The 23,128-nt window shown below is 42.3% G+C and overlaps 1 protein-coding gene across 1 annotated transcript in view; it reads left to right on the forward strand.

The window, feature by feature from the left end:
• The window catches only part of E2F6 (E2F transcription factor 6), a 53,144-nt gene extending 30,359 nt beyond the window's left edge, over positions 1–22,785 (forward strand). Inside the window, exons 5-7 of the mRNA XM_040348579.1 lie at positions 3,596–3,710; positions 14,842–15,289; positions 20,961–22,785. Of these exons, the coding sequence (XP_040204513.1) occupies positions 3,596–3,710; positions 14,842–15,289; positions 20,961–20,965 (568 nt within the window). The 3' untranslated portion in view covers positions 20,966–22,785. The remainder of the gene's footprint in view (positions 1–3,595; positions 3,711–14,841; positions 15,290–20,960) is intronic.
• The last annotated feature ends 343 nt before the right edge of the window (positions 22,786–23,128 follow it).

Here is a 23,128-nt window from a genome sequence, read left to right on the forward strand (position 1 = left end):
GTGTGTGTGTGTGTGTGTGCGTGGTTACAAGCACTGATCACCGCTGATTTTAAAGCAGCTGAAAGCCGCGCGGGGGGAGGGGTGTAGAGAGAAGCGGAGAAATTATTTTGAAATCTATACAGCGGTGATCAGTGCTTGTAACTTCCCCACGCACTGATCACCGCCGACAGTACAAGTATCGGGAGAATTTGCCCGAGTACAAGTACTCGGGCAAATGCTTGGTATCGGTCCCTGAAAAATGAATATATTAAAATATGCTCATCTGCACCACTGTGCATACTTGTAAAAAAATTTTTACATTTAAAGAGGACGTCATCCACGATCGCCACTGATAACATAATATATATATGATACATTACATACAGATAAAATAATAATTATTAAATAATTAATACAATTATTATAGTAAAATTATTACAATAAAATATTACCCAATATATATTTGGATTTTCTAAAAAATTATTAAAGCAATTTTTTAATTTATAAAATCTAATAAGCCGCATAATAAATCTATCAGAAATAAAACAATTTAGATCGAATTCCACATTCAAGCCTGCAGGGAATGCAACTTTGATCTAAAAAATCCAATATGATTCGTGGCGGCTTAATTGACAGATAAAATGTCAACCCCTCCAGTGTTTGGACACCTTCTCAATCCCCCAAAAATTTCAAACCCTTGGGGTCACGTTGATGGTATTTTCTAAAGTGTCGAGAGGCGTTAGGCATCTTCACCACTCTTTTGATGTTGCTAATGTGTTTACCCACACGTACGTGGAGTGCACGAGCGGTGCGCCCCATGTTCTGTAGTTCACATTCGAGCATATATACCACCCCTATGGTGGTGCACGTAATAAGCTGTTTAATAGGATATTCAACATGTGTAACAGAGGAGCTGAATGTTTTACGTTTTTTAATATTGTTTTTTGCATGCCTACAGGTCGCACAACGACTGCAGGCGTAAAAACCTGATAGAAAATTAAATCTCTTAGGCTGAGCAATAATAGGAGGATCAATCACCCCAGGGGCAATAGTGTCCCTCAGGGCAGGTGCTTTTCTGTAAATAAACTGAGGGCGGTCTGGAAGAACAGGGCCCGAAATCGCATCTCCCTTCAAAATGGGCCAATGTTTGGCTACAATTCTCTCGAATTTTTTATGTTGTATATTAAAATCTAAAACCATCTTGCACCCACTCATAGTCTCTTTTTAAAGGGGTGTTCCAGGCATTTTTTGTGTTTATTAAAAGTCAGCAGCTACAAAAAGTGTAGCTGCTGGCTTTTAATAAACACACACTCGCCTGCTCCACGTTCCAGCGACGCGCCGACCGGGGCTCCACTCCTCTCCCCCCCCTCGCCGGCCGGCGTCTTCATTCTAAGTGTGGGCACCTGGCCGTGACGGCTTTCGGCTTCACGGCCGGGCACCCACTGCGCGATCGGCGCTGCGCTCTCTCATTGGACAGGCGATCGCATGGGACCTGTCATGTGTCCAAGGCGATCGCCTACTGCAGCCCCTCCCTGTAGGCGATTAAGCTATTCGCCTACGATGCCCCTCGGCGGAAGGAGGAAGTGGGACAGGAAGTCCCACTCCTCCTGAAGCCCCCACTAACCCCCCAAAAAAATTACATGCCAAATGTGGCATGTAAGGGGGTGAGGAGTGGATTAAGCAGAAGTTCCAATTTTGGGTGGAACTCCGTTTTAACACTAGAGCCAACTGGTTTATCTGCAATGATGGTACTCCTGTCCATAGCCCTCACTGTTTCAATTTCTTGATGAATAGAGGGCTGTGATTAACCCTTTTGTACAGACCTTTTGGCTAATACTTGTGACTGCGAGAGGAAGTCCACCTCGGATGTACAATTTCCACGTAATCTGACAAACTGCCCTCTCAAGATATTACACAACCAGATCCTATGATGACAACTGGTGAGGGGTATATAACCTTTACGATCCGTGGTCCTAAAGTGATTCCTACTATGCAGCTTATTATCTTTTTTAAAAATCTCAAGATCTAAAAAAGTAATCTGGTCATAGGCCACTGTCCAAGTGAGTACAATGTTCTTGTCATTTAGTATTCAACTTGTCCATAAACAGTTGGAGACTGGACATATCTCCTTCCCATACCATTACCAAATCGTCAATATCCTTTTTGTAGCAAAGGAGTTGTGGCAGTTGGTCGTGGAACACTACATCTTCCTCCCAGTGGGCCATAAATAAATTGGCCACACTGGGAGCAAAACGAGCGCCCATCGCAACTCCACACTGCTGCAAATAAAAGTCCTTATTAAACCGAAAGTCATTTTTTTAGAAGACAAAAATTAAGACCATCTAAAAGAAACTGAATATGTTGGCTACTCAAATCGGTACCTGTCAATGCCCATGAAACTGAGGCTAAAGCAGCCTCGTGATCAATGACAGTATATAAGGATCCGACATCTGCGGTTATCAAAATGGTATTAGATGTACATGATGATAAAGTTTCCAATATCTGAATGATTTGTTTAGTATCACGCAGGTAAGCTTTCATCTTGCATACTAAAAACTGAAGGAAAAAGTCCAGATATTGTCCCAACCGGGATGTCGCTGAGTCAATACCATTGACAATCGGACGACCCGGTGGTCGTTCTGAATCCTTATGTAGTTTGGGCAAGCAATAAATAATGGGTGTACGACCGTAAAAAGGGTCAAAGTAGGAGGCCTCCTCATTATTTAAAATCCCCTCACTTTTACCACCCTCGATCAAAGAATGCAACTCATTCCTAAACTGTACCATCGGGTCACCTCTTAATAATGGGTATGTATTACGATCGCTCAAAAGTCTGGTCATCTCTTCCTGATAGTATAAATTACTGAGCACCACTATACCCCCACCCTTATCCGGAGCGGATAACTATTTAATTTCTTTGTTCCAATGACCTAATACCACGTTTGATGTGTTGTGTATCCCGGACCTTCTTGATCCGAAGACCCTTGAGGTCACTGCACACCATATTCTTAAAAACATCAAGATGCCTGTTATCATTACACTGTGGATTAAACACAGACTTTTTCCTAAGATTAGAATGCTTAGAAATGGATAAAGGGACATTTCTCTGTATGGGGTTTGAAAGATCCGCTCATAACAGACGTATGGCGATACGTTCACCATCCGTCTGGTGGATCGGATGGGATCTGAAGAAAACGGACATGGTGTCTGTTTTTGTCCGATTTTTTTTTTTTCCCATAGAAATCAGCAGGCCTCTGACAGGTCCTTCCCTGCTCAGTGAGCAGAGACAGACCTGTCATCCGCCGGCTCAGTGAAGATCAACAGAGCGATCTCCTGCTGAGCGGATCCATCCCATGTGAAAGGGGCCTTACAATACATGAATGAAATGTCAGCAGTTTGGGCATGTTGGCACAACTCTTATATCGGACTGAATTGTATGCAATAGCTAGATGTATTCATGACTATACAGAAACTGCATTATGTCAGACAGCATTTCCTGCTACAAGCCTAGGAAGTACCATGTGCTAGTTTTCATTTATTTTTTCCCTCAGTGTTTGATTCCTCAGAAAGTCCTGGGGCCGATTCCTGAAGTTTATTATCCTTAATAAACACACACATTGGCCTATGTAACTTACCAAGACCTCCACAGAATTGAAGACTACCAGGAGAAGATTGTCATCGCTGTGAAAGCCCCAGAGGAAACCAAGTTGGAGGTTCCAGCTCCCAGGGAGGCAAGTACCTTATGACTGCAATTTAAAGTAAGGTCTTTGTGATAGAAAAGATGGAGGCTACCACGAGTGACCATGTTCTAAAAATGCTAGTTGCCTGGTTGTAACTTGCATTTCGGTACTTCAAGTCTCTGACCTGAAAAAAGCGTGCAAATCGGGCAAGTCAGAACATTTATCTGCAAGCTAGTTTTGGCTCATTTTTATAGTTTGAAAGCCAGGCAGCTAACATTTTCATCCAAGACTATCAGTTTTGGCTTCCATAAAGCGAGTCTGCCATGTGAGAAGTATGGAGGCTGACTTTGCTGGGCTATTTCTGAAAATGATGAAAGTGTCTACCGTCAATCCCAATTCTAGCACACCATCACACACACATACTTATTTATTGTTTTCATCATTTGAGGCATACTTACCTTTAAATGTTCTCTGGTTAGTCACATGTGCCTTTTTCCAGTACTCCAAAGCATTCATTCAATCAGACTTTACCTTGTTTGCTTCAACAGAATTATTACTAATTGGTTGCTGTGGGTTATGGCATATAAAGCTGGAACTTTCAGTTGAAATCTGCTAAATGCATTCCAAACAAATGGTATCCGATTATCGTACAGTGTGCTTTCTTCAGAAAGTGGCCAAAGCCTGTCCCCTGTCAGCAGCTGCCGCCCTTGTTCTCTGTATGGATGCAGTGGTCTCAAACATATAACTTTGCATTAAGCAAAGCTTTAAGTTGTTGTGAACCAGAGGCGATTCAGTTTGCATGTGTTGCGCTATATAAGTTTTTCACTCACTCACTAAAGCTCAGACATGAAATCTAAACAAAGCATATACCTCTATAGTGTGTACTTCTCACCAGAGAATTAAGTGTCCTTTCTGTCTGCTGCTTTGTTCCTCTGCTATCTGCATGAATCACTTCTGACAAGTTTTCCTGACACCCAGAGAAAAATGGTGACAGGGGAGGGAGCTTCAGCTGATTTGACAGACTCGGGTCAATTCCTGTGTGGGGGGGGGGGGTGTTTCTTCCCTCCAATCGGCTCTCATAGCTCTCCTTGGTGAGCTCTGCAGAGTGTGACTTCAGCTCTCCACCCCTTTTTTTTTGTTCAGACAGCTCAGACAAGCTTTATACATTTATGTAGGAAGATTTGTTTCATCTCTGTGCATCACCTGAGGCCAGTCACTTCACTGGGTATATGTAACCTAACAGGGAAGTTCTGCTTTTTCTAATCCTCACCGCCCCCACATTTTTTTGGGGGGGGGGGTGTCTGGGCATTTACACCTCCTGGGACAAGTCGCAGATCCCAGAAGACTGTGAGTCTCTTCACAAAGCGCAGCACAACTTTGCAGTGGGAAGCTGACTGTGAAGCTGTAGGCAGTCCCAGCGAGCTTCCCACATCCAAGATGTCGATGCCAGGGACCTGAAGACCAGCGAAGAACTGGCCAGGTAGGTGTCTTTTTATTAAAAGTCAGCAGCTACATTATTTGTAGCTGCTGACTTTAAATTATTATATTTTTAACTGACTGAAGATAATCTTTTTTTTTTTTTTTTTTTTTTTTTTTTTTTTTTTTTTTACTTTTTTTTTTTTTATTACACTTCAGACTCCAACCTCATCGAGTATGCGTATATACGCTCATGTTCCGTTTGCCAGCCCTTAGCGTCTCTAATTTTGGTTTCGCATCATTAGTGTAACTCTTTACCATTTATTTGCTTTATTTATTTATTCATTTACTTTTTTCGATATTTATACTATTATATATTTTTTTTTTTTTTTTTTTTTTTTTTTTTTTTTTTTCTCTTTTTTTTTAATAATATGGGATTTGAGAGTTACATTTGTATCCTCTTCCCCACCCCTCCCCCCCCCTTCCCTATCCCCTCCCTTCATCCCCCTATCTCACCATAATTAATCTTGAGTTAATCTCTGATGCCACCGAGGTTTCCCTCTTCTTTTTTTTTTTTTTTTTCCCTTTTTTTGAGGTGTTATCTTAGCTCTCCTCCCTTAATTTTTCAGCATAGCTCCAAGATTTCTTAAAAATCCGCCAGTTATCCCATTTCTTATCTTGTGCTATGTTATTGCCTTCCAGTCCCTCTCTCAGTTCTTCCATTCTATATGTTTCTTCCACTGAGTCAATCCATTCCCACATAGAAGGGCAGTCCACCTCCTGCCATTTTCTTGGTATTAGCCTCTTGGCTGCATTCAGTAGGTGTGGCTCCAAGCTTTTTCTGTATTTTTTAATTCCTTCCTCTCCCCCATGGAACAGTACCACCCAGGGGTCCATCTTGATTTTCACCTTTGTGATTTCTTCTATGCACCCCAGGATTTTTTCCCAGTATTCCACAACTTTTGGGCACTTCCACCATAGGTGGGCCATGTTTCCCAGTTGACCACATCCCCTCCAACAGTCTCCCGTTTGTCCATCTCTAAATTTAGATAGTTTGTCTGGTGTCATATACCACCCAGTGATGCATTTATAACTCATCTCCGCGGTACGACTGTCTACCGCCGAGGAGTGTACCAGAGTCAACATTTTATCTATTGTGACCCTATCTCTTTGTGACCCAAGTTCCCTCTCCCATTTTTCAACGAATGGAGGAATCATTCGCCCGTCCACTTTCAGCAAGATCTTGTATAGTTTTGATATAGATCCCTTAACCCTCTCCGTTGTACATATTTTTTCTAGTTCGGTCAGTTGTTCCCCTGACCTTATTGGGTGTGGCAGGGTGTGAATAAAGTGGTCTAGCTGCTGATACCTCCACTCGTTAATTTCTATATCATTTTTTCTCTTTTTTAATTCTTGTAGTGACATTAGGTGCCCGTCTTTAATTACATCTCTTAATTGGATAGTATCCTTTTTTATCCAATTTCCTCCAATCTGTGTTTTACCCGGTGCAAAATAATCATTATTTTTTAATGCTAATAAGGGTGAGTTATATTCCTTTTCTAATTTTTTATATAATGTGTCCCAAATTTTTAGTGCATTTTTTGTTATCTCATGTGTATTCTTATCAAGTGCCCTAAATTGGGGCGGGTTCCAAATGATCTTGTCCAACCTTGTTTTTGACAATTCGTTTTCAATTTTGACCCACCTTTTTTCTTTACTGGCTCTGGCCCACTCCACCACCCTCGCCATCATCACTGCGTCGTAATAAGTTTTAATATCTGGTACCGCTAGTCCCCCTTTTTTTTTGGGTTGTCTTAGGGTCTGGAGAGAAATTCTATGTTTCCTGTCTTTCCAAATAAAATTCATAATCTGTTTCTTTAAAGCTGAGAGAAGTATTCCAGGCAGACTTATAGGTATCATCTGAAACCTGTAAGTAATTTTTGGAAGTATAACCATTTTACAATAGTTAATTCGTCCTATCCAAGATAATGGTCTATTTTTCACCTTCCCTATTTCTTTCTTAATTTCGTTTAACAGGGGGATAAAGTTTATCTCGTACATTTTTTTTGTTGATTTTGCTAAATAAATACCCAGATACTTAAGTTCTTTTACCCACGAAAATCGGTGCTTCATTCTGAGATCCTTCTCTTCCCGCCTGTTTATGTTTATGTTCAGGATTTCGGTTTTGGCTTCGTTGATTTTAAAATTTGATATTTCTCCGTACTGCGTACATAGGTCTAATAGCTTTGGGATCGAAATTTTGGGGTTTGTCAGATAGAAGAGGACATCATCTGCAAACGCAGAGAGTTTGTATTCTTCCTCTCCTATTTGAACTCCTACGATATCAGGGGAGTTACGCACCCTGGCCAACAGAGGTTCTAAGGAGAGCACGAACAGAAGTGGCGATAGGGGACACCCCTGCCTTGTTCCGTTTTTCATTTTTAATGCTTGGGAGAGACTGCCATTTATTCTTATTTTTGCCCAAGGTTCCTGATATAGCGTCGCAATCCATCCCCTCATCCTTTGGCCGAATCCCATTTCCTCCAGGGTGCGTAACATGAGTCCCCAGTCTACTCTGTCAAATGCCTTTTCTGCATCTATAGACAAGAGTAGACCTGGGGACCCCGTCGCTTTCATTTTCTGGATTGTCAGTAATGCTCTCACGCCATTATCCCTCCCCTCTCTTCCTTGGATAAAGCCTGTCTGATCTGGGTGTATCAGGTTTGTCATTTCCCGTTTGACTCTCTCGGCCAGAACCTTTGCGAACAATTTAATGTCGTTGTTCAACAAGGATATTGGTCGATACCCTGCACAGTCCCTCCTGTCCTTCCCCTCTTTATGGATAACCGTAATGGTTGCCTCTGAGGCCTCTCTACTTAGGTTAAAGTCTTTACCCAGTCCATTAAAATATTGACATAATTTTGGAATAAGAATCTTCTTACACTTTTTGTAATATAAAATGGTAAAGCCATCGGGGCCAGGGCTTTTACCTGAGGCTGAGCCTACAAGTGCCAGCTCAATCTCCTTTTCCGTTATTGGCCTATCTATTATAGATGCATCACTTTCACTTATTTTTGATAGCCCTGCTTCCTTCAGGAATTTTGTAATTTTGTTTATTTTTTCCCCTGTCTGTCCGTCCTTTTGTTCTACCGCGTACAGTTTTTCGTAATATACTCTGAAGGTTTCTGCTATATCTTTTGTTGTATGCATCTCCTCTCCCTTGCCATTTTTGATTTTATCTATATAATTTTTTGATTTCTTTTTCTGCACCATCCTTGCTAAGTGTTTATTTGTTTTATTCCCCCACAGGTATCTTTCCCTAGCTATTAAATTGAAGTCTCTTCTAGTTTCTTGGTCTAATAGTTCTTTTAGTTCGTTGCGTTTATTAACCAAGTCCATATACACTTCTCGTTGCTTTGCCATTTTCTTATGTTTTTGTTCAAGCACGCAGATCTCTTCTATCAATTTTTCTTTTTTACGACTTTTTTCTTTCTTTTTCCTTGCCCCCTCTGAGATCAGGACCCCTCTTATCACAACTTTGTGTGCATCCCACACAGTTGCTACTGAAACTTCCTCTGATTCGTTTAGCCTGAAATACTCCTCCAGCTCCTTTTGGACCCTTGTTAGACTAGTCTCATCTACCAACAGATGTTCATTCAATCTCCAATTTTGGGATAGCCCCTGATTTCCTGGGATCTCTATTGAGATGCTAACTGGGGCGTGGTCAGATATCGTCATGGTCTCTATTTTCGTCTCGACCACTATTTCTAACGTTCTATGATCTACCAATATGTGGTCGATCCTTGAATAGGTTCCATGCACCGGGGAATAGAATGTATAGTCACGTTGATCTGGATTAAAGACCCTCCACACATCTATCAGTTGACTCCTGTATAGAGTGTCTTTTAACTTTCTTAACTGAGCACTCTGTGCACCCGGTGTCTGGGACGTCTTATCTATTTTTGGGTTCATACATACATTGAAGTCACCTCCCATGATTATTCTCCCCCTCCCAAAATCTGTTAGCTTCCCTAATATTCCCAGGAGAAATTTTATTGGTAGAGAATTTGGGGCGTATATGTTTACTATGGTACACTCCATTTCTTCCAGTTTTCCCCTTAAGAAGAGGAATCTCCCCTCAGGGTCAGTCAGTCTCTCCGTTAATACGAACCGTGTCCTTTTTGAGATACCAATTGCAATTCCTCTAGCTCTTTTGGAAATGGTATCTCCATAGTACCAAGTCGGGAAGTCTAGGGAGTATAGTCTAACATTTGATCCTAAAGTAATGTGGGTTTCCTGTAAAAGGGCAATATCTACTTTATATCTTTTCAGTTCCTTAAGGACTTTATGTCTCTTAATTGGGCTGTTAAGACCTTTCACATTGTACGATAAACATTTAATTGGTGGCATCTTTGATTTTTCTCTTTCTTTCTTTTCTGATTATCCTGGTGAGATAGTCCCCATCTCCTCCCCACCCCCCCCCATCCACCTCCCCCCCCCTCCCCCCCAACCTCCCCCCCAACCTCCCCTTTAGGCCAATTAATGACCTCTGGACCATCCTCTATGTCTGGCCCAGTTCCCTCTAGGTGGGGTCCTGGGATTGCCCCCCCCCCGATCTGATCTTAAAGCGGGGGGGGGTGGGATGAATATATCCCCTACCACCGCTGATCTCTATATAAGGGGAAAAAAAAAAAGAAAAAAAAAACATAAAACAAACATGGAACAAAGCAAAATTGGGGAATAAGCTATTATAGTTTAACTCATCATTTTCCTCCCTTGTCCTTTACTCCTCTATCCCCATCCTGGTAGATCAGGTAACTGAATATCTAGCTTTTTACAGAACTCTTCCAGGTCCTCCGGAAATCTCAGTGTTGCTGATCTTCCATCTTTTGTGCCGACCAGACAAGCCGGAAAACCCCAGGTATATTTGATGTTTAAATCTATCATCCGCTTTAAGAGTGGTTTTAACAGTCGTCTCCTTGCCAGGGTCTCAAGTGATAGGTCGGAGAATATCTGTAACTCTATCCCTTCGAAGACTATCGGGGATTGTCCTCTTAGTTTCTTCCACACTATTTCTTTGTCCTCATAGAGTCGGAATCTAATTATAACGTCTCTTGTTCGCTCTGAACTCGCTCTCTGTGGGTTCCCAACTCTATGGACCCTTTCGATCCTTATCGGGTCCTCTATTGGTTTTTCCAGCAGTGGGTTAAATATCTTCTGCATTATTTGCCTGAGGTCTTCTCCCCTCTCTTCTGGGATTGACCTTATCCTCAGGTTTTGTCTCCGACTTCTGTTTTCCTGATCTTCTATCTTATATAGGATAAGTCTCTGTTGTAGTTGTGTTTGACCTATTTGGTCCTTTAGTGTTTTTACTTCTTGTTCCTGCTTCTCTGTTCGATCTTCGATTGTTTCTATTCTACCGAGCAGGTGACCCAGATCTGTTCGCAAGTTCTGTATTTCCCCTTTAATTCCACTCTTGATCGCTATTTCCAATTTTTGCAACATCTCTGCCAATACTCCTTTTGATACGATCTGCGAATCTGTATGTTGTTCCTCGGTCCTACTACTTTCATGTCCCTGCTCTATAATTCCTTCATCTCTTGACTCCATAGATGTCTCACTGATGTTTCCCCCATGGGGTTTTCCAGTATCCAGCTTCTTATCTTTGTTTGCTTGTTGTTGCTTTGTTGTTCCCTGGGTACCCTGAGTTCGTGGGCTTTCCCCTTTAGTCATAAATGGTCTAATTGAACTAGTTGTAGTTGTATTACTTGGGGTTGTCTGGTGTCCCCCCTTTGTGGACCTGCTTGTCATTCTGCTCATGTTATTGTCCCTTCTTCTGATTCTCTTCCCCAGGTTGATCTTCTTCTGTCTCCTCTGCCGTTACCGTTGCCACAATAGTTACCTGACTCCCCCTCTCTGGGTTTTGCCCCAGTTATCCCCTCCTTCCGTGGTGTCAGGCTATCTGATGTAGGGTACTCTTCCCTTCCCCCCCTTTCTTCCTTCCCCTGGTTTAAACACGGTGGGTACGTTTTCTTTCCCTTTTTTTTTTTTTTTTCTTTTTCTCCTATAATTGTACAAAACAGGGGAAGCTCAATTTAGATTTCCTTCCATCCAGGATAGAGATGGAAAAAAAAGGGGAGTATAAAGAAAAGAAAGGAGATAATCCCAGAAGAGAGGGGAAACCACAGAAAGAGGAAAAGAAAAAAATACACCCGTGGGGGATGTATACTATCGCTAGCTAACCCCCTCAGGCGCACGGTAAATTGAAATTCTTTTCCGTTCCCTGTTTCACGGTATTTTCTTGGTAATATGTCTGTGTCGGTCAGCTTGGTGGTATAGTAATATAGTGATATATTATGACCAAGAGCAGCTCATGTTTACCAGTACACGCCTGTAATTCCTATCGAGTAACCTAGTTGTCTAAGCGCCGTTCAGGCCCTTAGTCCTCCCCTTTTTTTTCCTTTCGCCACTGCCATGCACTTCCTGACACCCCCGTATCGTTTTATGTTTCCCTTTGGTAGTCCTTCTTACGGCCTGTGATCAATGTCTATGTTTAGCGTATTTAGAATGGTTCAGAAGGTCAGTTTGCTAGGTGTCAAATTCCCGGGAAAAGATAAATAAATAAATAGGAAAAAAAAAAAAAAAAAAAAAAAAAAAACACACACACCAAAGGAACTCACAGAAAAGGGCCACATAGGGTTTACCAGACAATCCTTTAGGGTTCCGTGCACTCTGAGTCTATATCCTCGCCTAGGCCTTTGTCATTTTTGCCTATGCAAGGGGAGTAATCCCCTCTATTTTTCTTCCTGTAGAGGTATATTACTACCCTCTCTCTGCTGAGGGAAAGGGGCCCCTGAAAGGCCAGGAACGTGCCCGCAGTATTTCCTGTGCTTATCCGGTTTTTGAGGGTCACTTGCCTGTAATGTCCTGGAATGGAGGTTTTTATCTGTTAAGGGGGGGGGTGCCACTCTCCCATGCACTCTTTATGCCATATTTGCCTATAACTCAGAACCTCAGCCCTTCTGGATAAGGCGTACGGATGTGCAATCCCGCGTGCATTCCTATATACTCCGGTTCAGATTTTAATCAGATGGCACATTCGATACCGAGTGGGGAGTTAGTATAGAAGGTTTCAAAATTATCCAGACCAATCTGTAAGCGATGTGATTACTAGTCAGAGGGGACTAGAGGTTTGATGTTTATAATCTCTTTATACATTGCTTGCTAACAAAGATTGAGCACTTCTGGGAAATTGATCCGTTTTTTAAAGGTGGCTTAGAGTACTCACAGGTTTGAGAAAAAAAAAAAAAAAAAAAAGAAAATGACTTTGTGTGTATGCTGCTATGAGATGTGTAGCGGTAACAGTAATAATAAATCTGATCCGACCTTATCACATGCGGTGGTGGGTGCTGGTAGATGTCATCCTCTCTTACACTCCCGCCGGTTTTTGCCTCCCTTCAGGCGTTCCACTTCTTACCTCTTCTCCCTTCCATCTTAGCTTCCTTACCCGCTATGGGTCCTGGTGCAGGCACCTAGCTCAGCGTGATGGGAGATGTAGTGAGGAGCAGATTTAGCCCCTCTATGAGAGCCGTTACCGTCCTCCACGCTACCGCGCTACACCAGTCTCCGGGGCCAGCTTCCGGACGACGGCGTGCAGCGAGTGGCGTGCGGTGGGTGGGCAGCGGTGTCCAGCTCTCTCATCGGCGGGCGTGGAGCGTCCTCATCCCCGGCAGCTTCCCAGGTCTGCACACCACCTACGAGCGCGCCTCCTCCTCACACGTGCGCGCGCACCATCTCTCTGAAGATAATCTTTTAAGCAGATTTTTTTTTTTTTCCCCCCATTTATTGGGGCTGTGCCTACTGCTTGTTTTGTCTAGGGGTGAACAGAAAGCATATGCTCACCCGATCCTTCGATCCGCCTGGAAAAGGCGCTCCCCCATGGTCCAGTAGTGGACTGTTCCTGGTCTATGGAGCTTGTTCTTGGTGACATCAGTCCACTGTTAAAGACCGCTGAATAACAGGGGGGCTGGGCCGATATTGTGCTGAGAGGACCAGATAAGTATATTTCTTCTCTCTTCCCTAGGAAAAAAAATGAACAGTTAACCTGTGCAGTGCCAGCAGAGCTACACTGCAAGAGGAATAAAAATGCTTGCCTGGCTTCCTTCTGATTGGAGAGCTCCAGCTCTGCCTCAGCAGGGGTTGTGTCAGATCTCTGCAGAGAGACCATTGCTTTCACACAGTGTAAGGGCTCTTCTGTGTAGCGTTGTGGCAGGGAACAGACTTCTTCCTTTTTTTGGGGGGGCTGTTTGCTTTCTAAAGAGCTTAACATTTTTATTATTAAATGGTTTTGTATAGCATGTGTATCCCTGTTAAAGTGGAGGTTCACCCGGAAATACCATTTTTTACCCTTAGATTCCTGCTCATTATGTCTAGGGGAATCGGCTAGTTGTTTTAAAATCAAAGCTGTACTTACCGTTGTAGAGAGCGATCTTCTCCGCCGCTTCCGGGTATGGGCTGCGGGACTGGGCGTTCCTATTTTGATTGACAGGCTTCCGACGGTCGCATACATCGCGTCACGATTTTCCGAAAGTAGCCGAGCGTCAGTGCGCAGGCGCCGTATAGAGCCGCACCGACGTTCGGCTTCTTTCGGCTACTCGTGACGCGATGGATGCGACCGTCGGAAGCCTGTCGGAAGACTGTCAATCAAGAAGGAACGCCCACTCCCGAAGACCCATACCCGGAAGCGGCGGAGAAGATCGCTCTCTACAACGGTAAGTACTGCTCGGATTTTAAAACAACTAGCCGATTCCCCTAGACAAAATGAGCATCAATCTACGGGTAAAAAAAAGTTTATGGGTGAACTCCCGCTTTAATTTCTCCTCACTTCGTTTTGCCTGATACCAAATACCTAGACAGTAATCTCCCATAAGTGGGTTTTTAACAGTAATTCTATCCCAATAGAGGTTTTAATATTTACTCTTGGAGCCAGTTCACACCACATGCAGTCCAGTGCATTTTTTATTCTGCATCAAAAACGCACTGAAAGTTGCTTTATATCATTTTCAATAGCATAGTTCACACCAGTGCTTTCTGTTTCAGTGCATTAGAGGAAAAAAAAGTAGAACATGCTAAATTTTTCCTGGACTGTACTAAAACGCACTGCTGGAATACCCGTGTCCTTATCTTAGGGCCAGTTCACACCAGATGCAGTTCAGTGCGCTTTTTTTATGCACAGTGTTTTCCATGTATTCAAATGCCTCTCGTTCTCACCACACAGTCAGTTTCTGGTAAGTTTTTGCACTGGAAACTGACTGCATGGTGTGAATTAGAGCCATTGGAATACATGGAAAACACTGTGCATGCATTTTTAGTGTAGAAAAAAACACACAGAACTGCATCTGGTGAACTGGCCCTAAGGTTAAGAAGGGGTGGGGGGTGCACTGGACTGCATCATAAAAGCGCATGCAGAAAAGTACCTGGAATTCTTCCGGACTGCATTTCTATGGTATGAACTGGCCTGAGGAGTTTTATTGCTGTATGTGTCTGTGATGGAGAGATTTTATTTCATTTCCTGATCTGATACCTGTCAAATAAATGAATAATAACTTAGGAGCTACAGATGACATAAAAAAGACTGATCTAATTCTTGTGTTCTCTTTACACTTTTTTTTTTTTTTTTTTTTACAAATTTCTCCATGTATCTCTGTTTGATTATATTTTTTTAAGTGCATGTTTTTGACTCATGTTTGCATTGCATTCTTTCCAGGATTGCATAGAGATTCATATAAAGAGCTCGAAGGGGCCAATTGATGTTCATCTTTGTAAAGTAGAGGATGAAGATACAGGCGGGAAATCTTTTCGAAGATTAACAAAGACTCTTAACATGGATCCTGAACCAATTATAATTGAAGATGGTAAAAGCAGGAAATCTTTTCGGAGATTAACAAAGACTCTTAAGGTGGATCCAGAACCAATTATAATTGAAGATGATCAAAGTGGGAAATCTTTTCTGAGATTACCAAAGACTCTTAAGGTGGATCCAGAACCAATTATAATTGAAGATGATAATAGCGGGAAATCTTTTCTGAGATTAACAAAGACTCTAAGCGTGGATCCAGAACCAATTATAATTGAAGATGGTAAAAGCAGGAGATCTTTTCGGAGAGTAAAAAAGACTCTTATAATGGATCCAGAACCAATTGTAATTGAAGATGGTAAAAGCATATACCTTTTTATAAGACCGATGTCTAAACATGTTTTAATAATGTACATTTTGAAATCTGGTTGCTGTAGGATAATCCACTTTGTGCTGCCTGCTTATAGCCCTGGTATACATAAGTTGCAAAACTTCCCATAAACATAAGATAGCAATCCTGAAGAAATGTTGAACGCCTTGCAAATGGCATGAAAAAACATTTGTGTGTTTTTATTAATGACCATTAGCAAAAATATAAATTTGTAGAACGGCAGCTCCTTTTTGCCTGTTTTCTGTTAAAGCGGATGTCCGCTGTAAAAAAAATATTAAAAGCCAGCAGCTACAAATACTGCAGCTGCTGACTTTTAATATCAGGACACTTACCTGTCCTGGAGTCCAGCGAGGTCTGCAGCAGAAGACGAGCAATCGCTCGTCACTCTGCTTCCCCCCACCGCCATCCTCGGTGAGGGAACCAGGAAGTGAAGCATTCCGGCTTCACTGCCGGATTCCCTACGACGCATGTGCGAGTCGTGCAGCGCCGTCCTCGCTGGTCATTGCTGTGTTCTGGGAGCCGAGTGTTTCCCAGAACACAACGGGTGGGGACAGGAAGTGACGCACTACCCGCAGAATCCCAGCAGAGAGGACTCCCAGAAGTGGGTGCAAATACCTGTGTTTGACAGGTATCTGCACCCCCCGAAAGGTGTCAAATGTGACACCGGAGGGGGGATGGTTCCAATGAGCGGAAGTTCCACTTTAGGGTGGAGCTCTGCTTTAAGATAATCTCTTTTTTGTCTTCTGATCATCAGTCATACACAAGATACATATACATTTCTTGTAGCTGCATATCTGTTCTATATTTGGCACCATCATAAATGTATAATATGCACATGTCTTTTCATCAGAGAAGATGGTTACTAGTTATGGAAAGGGTTTTCCATCAAAAGATGGTTCCCAAGTCTGCCGAACATTGTCTTTATAAATAGAAAGGAAATACAAAGTCTACTTACTGTTTTTTTGTTTTGCAGTCATACTATTTAAAGTGGTTGTAGAGGGTGAAGGTTTTTACCTGCATGTATTCAAGTAGAAAACCTTCAGGGTGCAGCTTCCCCCACAGCCCCCCTAATACTTGCCTGATCCCAATCCAGTGACGTGCACGAGAGCAGCAGGTCTCTTGGGTCTCACTCTTCTCATTGGTTGAGACACAATCACTATCAATCACAGCCAGTGAGGAGAGAGTCGGGGGTGGGACTAAGCCACACAGAGCCAGCTTGAAAGTGAGTACACATGAGTGCCCCCAGAGCAAGCATCTTGGCATAGGGGCACTTGGCATAGGGTATTTTTTATATAGAGAGAGATTGGGCCAGATTCAGAGAGAGATACGACGGTGTATCTCCTGATACACCGGCGTATCTCAGAGTTAGGCCGGTCGTATCTATGCGACTGATTCATAGAATCAGAGCTTAGGCATATCTATGCGTAACTGACAGGTGTAACTGTGTTACACCGTCTGATCTTAACTGCAATTTTAAAATGGCCGCTGGGGGCATTCTCGCTGATTTACGGCGACGATATGTAAATCGGCGAGATACGCCAATTCACAAATGTACGCAGGCCCGACGCAGTCACTTTACATCGTTTACGTAAGCGGTTTCCCGGTGTATACTTACCCCTGCTTCTATGAGGCGCAGCCAATGTTAAGTATGGCCGTCGTTCCCACGTCAAATTTTTTTTTTAAACGTCGATTCTCCACGTCGATTCTCCAAAGCGCTGGACGCAAGTTACGCTCACGCCGAAACCAATGACGTCCTAGCGACGTCATTGGGAGCAATGCACGCTGGTAAAATTTGCGCAGTTAAATCAGCGCGGGGACGCGCTTGATTTAAATGCTACACTCCCCCTAGCCGCAGAATTTGAATTCCGCCGGGGGATTTAAGATACGCCGCCACAAGTTTGGTGGAGGTAAGTGTTTTGTGAATTACCCACTTGCCTCTCAAACTTGCGGCGGCGGATCTTAAATCAGATAGATTACGCGGATCTAAAGATTCGCTGATCTATCTAAATCTGGCCGTGTGTGTGTGTGTGTGTGTGTGTGTGTGTGTGTGTGTGTGTGTGTGTGTGTGTGTGTGTGTGTGTGTGTGTGTGTGTGTGTGTGTGTGTGTGTGTGTGTGTGTGTGTGTGTGTGTGTGTGTGTGTGTGTATATGTATATATATATGTATGTATATATATATATATATATATATATATATATATATATATATATATATATATATATATAATAATTTTATTTTATTTTTCCAACTGCGTCTAAGAGCTGGTTTCCAGCGTTTTTGTTATTTTTGCTTAGTGGCAGCCACCGGCATCTTTGACCAGTAAATAGCTGGTTGTCAAGTAGTGGGCTCTCAAGGCGGCTGCCGTGTCCTTAACAGCCGATGACTTCTCAGCTGTCAGCGGGGTTCTCTGCTGACAGCTGAATGCAAAAAAATGCATACCAGGCCATTTGGGTATGGTAACAATTGTAAGGGGAGCCCAATGCCAAAATAAAAACCTTTTGTGTGGTCCCTCAAAGTCCTAACAAAGCATCCCCCCCCTCCATGTTGAGGGCATGTGGCCCGGTATTTGAGGGGGGGGGCGATATGCGCTCCTCGTCTTCCCCCTCCTTTTTTGGCCTGCCAGATTGCATGCACAGAGAAGGGTCTGGTATGGATTTTGAGGGGCACCCGCACACAAACGCGTGTGTTTTTTTTATTATTATTATTATTATTGTTTTTATTTTATTTTTTGTGGGCTTATCCTCAAAATCCATACTAGAGCTAAGGCCAGGTGTGAATTTGGGGGGGGACCCCATTTTTAACCACCTCAGTACTAAGCACTTTCACCCCCTTCCTACCCAGACCAATTTTCTGCTTTCAGCGCTCTCACACTTTGAGAATTACTCATGCAACACTTTACCTACATAAAAATTGTTATCATTTTATTTCACACAAAAAAGCTTTCTTTTGGTGGTACTTAATCACCGGTGGTGTTTTTAAATATTTTTTTTTACTCTACAAATGAAAAAAGACTGAACCTTTTTAAAACAAAATGCGTTTTTCTTAGTTTCTGTTTATAAAATTTTGCAAATACCGTAAGTAATTTTTCTTCATACATTTTTACCAACATTTATACTGCTACATTTCTTTGATAAAAACTAACCTAAATCGGTATACAGTAAAACCTTGGATTGTGAGCATAATTTGTTCCAGAAACATCCTTGTAATCCAAAGCACTTGTATATCAAAGCAAATTTCCCCATAAGAAATAATGGAAACTCGGATGATTCGTTCCACAACCATTTATATAAGTCCTTCAGTTTTATAGTCCATATAAAAAAGATTATAGCAATGTGATAGGTTGTGTAACCATAAAATGTCCATCCACAAGGGGATTGGAAGCAAAATCCAGCAGGAGCTACAGAGTATAAAAGAGAAGAGAGGTGCCTCTAAGTGTAACAATAAGTTGCTAAATGTTGTACCTTCATTAAATGTAACCATATTGCTGCACCTAGAGGCGCCTCTCTTCTATTTTATACTTGGTTGTGCCATGACTCTACTTGTATATCAAGTCAAAATTTATAAAAAAAAAAAACCAAGTTACTCTCAAACCAAGGTTTTACTGTATATTATTTGGTCTGTGTGAAAGTTCTAGAGTCTACAAGCTATGGTACCAATTATTGAAAATTGATCACACCTGATGTACTGATGGCCTGTCTCATTTCTTGAGGCCCTAACATGACATGTCAAGACAGTATGATTCCCTCCCCAAATGACCACTTTTTGGAAAGTAGACCGTCCAAGTTATTTTTAGCATTAAATGTGGCTATTGCTCTTGTAGAGCTACTAGCCAGGCCTCAAGAGTTACTCGCCACCAGTTGCCCCACCTAATTCATACACTGCTCCAAGCCTAATTGTGCCCCTAAACACGCCCTTGTAGATTATCTCATGGAATGACACTGTTAAATGTTTTATGCAGAATCAAGTTGCACAATTAAATATTACCAAAAACAACTTTAACAAAATGGGACAGGGCACTGGGGACAGACCAGAGGGACAGGGCACTGGGGGCAGACCAGAGGGACAGGACACTAGAACTGGATCTCTTCCCCATTCTCTTGCGGTCTCCTCTGCAACTCCCATCCATCCTCTCTCTCTCCCTCTCCTATTCATCTCATCATCAGGAGCCTGTGTGTGCGGCTCCACGCTTGCATGTCCCCACTTCCCCCTTTTATTCAGGCTGGCAGTGAGGAGAGGAGCTGGAGTACAATCCAGCGCCGAGATCCACACAACTGCACAGCCGTTGTCACCATAGCACAGCACACATTGACACCGCACAGCACACATTGAGACCAGTCTGCTCACAGTGCTCAGGCTGAACTGCTGGACACCTACATAGAGCACAAGGAGAAGAAAACTGCACAAACTGGAAGGCTGCCACTCTCATGTCAGGGCAACTTTCAGTGAGCGCTGCACTGCCTACCTGGGACACCCGGAGTGGTAATTTTCGCAATCCTCCACCTGACTCATTACTTCCTGCTCCCTGCTCTCCATTTACATTGGTCGGGGGGGAGGAGGGCAGGCTCAGAGAGGTCATACTGTTAGGTCCCATGGCTTAATGAGAATTGTAAGGAGAGCACCTGTGTACTGCTCTGCCTGTGCGCGGCTCACCAGAATACTTTTCCCGAGCATGCATCTTTCCTCCTCGGCCGCCAATCGCATCGGGGCTCTAAGTGTAGACACAGATTGGAGGGAGATTGGTCATGCAGCCCTGTCATCACTCGCCCCCAGCTTAAATCCACTTGCCAAATGCTAGCAGGCGAGTGGAAATTTTGAGGTATATATATATATATATATATATATAATATATATAATATATATATATATATATATATACTTTTAGATGTCCTCATTTTTATTTTTTGCATATACGTTTTGAAGGAAACCTAAGATGGGGTGAAAGCAAGAAAACCAATTGTGCAGCAGTATATAAGGCACCAAAAGGCTGCTTACTAGTACCTTATCAGAAGCACCTGCCGTCCCCGAAACACCCAAACTTTTGGGCATGGTGACAGGTCACTGATGTCGTAGTGAGAGGATGAATTTCCAAGTGGTGTCACTTGGCAAGGGGGTAGAGGCTGCCTAAACTTCTAGCATTCCAGAAGCTGGAATCTAAAGGAGTTTCAATGCCATATCAGAGACACTGGTACAGTAGGAGCTTGCAGAACAATAGCGAGGTTTTGCCTACTTAAAACCGGTTACAATTTCAACCTAAAATGTCTACAGAGGTACCGGCTGATTTTCCAAGTAAGTCTAGTAAGTTGTATAAATCAAACCATATATCAGAACCAGGTCTCCTTTAACCCACACACTGTCTGGGATGCATAGCACAAACATCTGGATTTATAGCATGTGCTTGCCCAGAGCTGTGTCATGTCTACACCATGTTGTCCTTGTGTTCTCTATAATCATTTTTTCTATAAAACAAATGAAATCTGGCCCGGGGAACATCTGCCTGAAGCAGATAGCAGCAACATCAAATGTGGGAAAGCTTAATTCCAGACCAGTCACTCATAAATCTGTTTAGCTGACATTACCAGGCATTCACGGCTGTTGTCTCTTTATTGTGGCTGACTCTTGTGTTTCCTTTTGTCTTACAGACTGATAAATGGAGGCTTCTATCGACACTGATGGGATAAAGCTCGTCTTTATAAATGCTTTGGACTCTAAAAGGAGGTGCTGTTTCAATCGCACAAAACACCAACCCCGTTTTAATGTTTATGGATGTCCAAGGCTCTAGAAAGGAGCTTTATATCTTTTGCCTCACAATAATGTCCCGTTTTGGGGGAGCTGGAGTGAAGAAACCTGCTCTGATCAAATGTGGTACAGCTTTATTGGCATTGTCTACAGTAACTTCTAAACTTTTCTCAGACTTTGATGCTTGTAAAAAGTTTTTTATAATCTTGCAGTGATCACAGATACAAATATCTGACTCATGTTACGATCATCGACAGATGTAATTCCAAAGTGTCTACGCTGCCCTCTAAGACCATTGGAAATGTAGCAGTGTGTGAACTGGGAATTAGATAAATTAAGCTGCTGATGTCATTATGGCAAACTGAATCATAAGCTCTGCTCGTGATCATTTTCATTTTCAGAGGTGGATAAATAAATATGGAATATCAAAATTTTATAAAACCTTTCCTCCCAGGTGTCCTCAGAACCTTTTCCAAAACCAACTCTTCAGTCAGGTCTTCATTCATGTTCTGTAATAGTGCCAGGAATTTAGAGCAATGAGATGTTTTGAAGTAAGGGATAATATACAATATATTTAGGTTTTTTGGACTCTAGAATTTTATTATACACTAAATGATGTCAGCTATTTGTACTTTGTATACTAATTCTAGTGAAATAATTTCAGGGAGTATATCGGGTTTTTTTTGTTTTTGTTTTTCCGGTTCTATTCACATGTAGCATTGGTTTAGGATTTTTTTTATGTAATGCTGAGATCACAGAAGTGTGCAGTGATGGCACATACAATTATGATGCTCGTTTAATGAGCGTTTTGTAGTAAAAATTTTAATTGGCTGTGGCAGGTATATGTATATAAACATATTATATATAATTTTTTTTTTGTTTTGTTTTGTTCACATCTGTGCTTTTGAGGTAATCTAAAATGTTGGTCTGTAGTAGTTCATTGGGGATGTGGATTTAGAGTGCCATTTAAAATCTCACAAATATGAGAACTTGGTTTAATGTGTTTTCAGTGAGAAAATGTTATGTTCTAGTTTTGTGTTTTATTTAAAAAAAAAAATTGGGCGTTTTACAATTGTGCGTGCTCTTCGATATTTCCCTTACTGTGGTTACATATGGGGAGTTATATATTCTTTCTCATTGTTCTCTGTCTTTCATTCCCCCACGCTGATCACGGATGGTGAGATAGTGTCTTGGCAAAATAGAAAGTGTGGAAAGACCTGGTCCATAGTCTTCGTTACAGCCGTTGTGCAGAACAAATCATGAGCAAATGTGGCTGCAGAGTGTACATAAAATAATGAGCAAATTGCATTTATTACAGTATAAAGGTAATGATGTAGGGTTTGGAAGAGGACCAGACCTTCCACACCCAGAAGTGTGTTGCATGCTGAAAATTCTGCAACAATATTCTTTTCAAGATGACAAGTTTTTGCTGCCACAAGGGAGACCGCTTCAAGGATCATGGCTTTCAGACCTTGGCTGGTATATTCAGCCAGAAACCACCGAAATGTTCTTATTTTTCTTATTTTGCCTTGTTTGATTGTAAGATTTATTGTAAAGATGTACAGGCATGCACAGATAATGACACCAAAGAAGAAACCATGATGATGTGTTCCACAAAAAGTGTTTACAGTACAATTACAGCCCAAACCTAACTAGTAATAAAAATAATTATTTTATCTTCCTAATGCCCATGCAGACTAACCTGTGTAAAAAATAAAAATAAATTGCATGTACTTAAAGCGGGAGTTCACCCAATTATATATTTTTTTTATCTTTCCCCCTTAGATGGATGCTCGTTTTGTCTAGGGGAATCGGCTAGTTGTTTTAAAATATGATCCGTACTTACCGTTTTCGGGATGCATCTTCTCCGTCGCTTCCGGGTATGGGTCTTCGGGAGCGGGCGTTCCTTCTTGATTGACAGTCTTCCGAGAGGCTTCCGACGGTCGCATCCATCGCGTCACTAGTAGCCGAAAGAAGCCGAACGTCGGTGCGGCTCTATACTGCGCCTGCGCACCGACGTTCAGCTTCTTTCGGAAAATCGTGACGCGATGGATGCGACCGTCGGAAGCCT

This window comes from Rana temporaria, chromosome 4 (assembly GCF_905171775.1).
Source record: "Rana temporaria chromosome 4, aRanTem1.1, whole genome shotgun sequence".
NCBI lineage: Eukaryota > Metazoa > Chordata > Amphibia > Anura > Ranidae > Rana > Rana temporaria.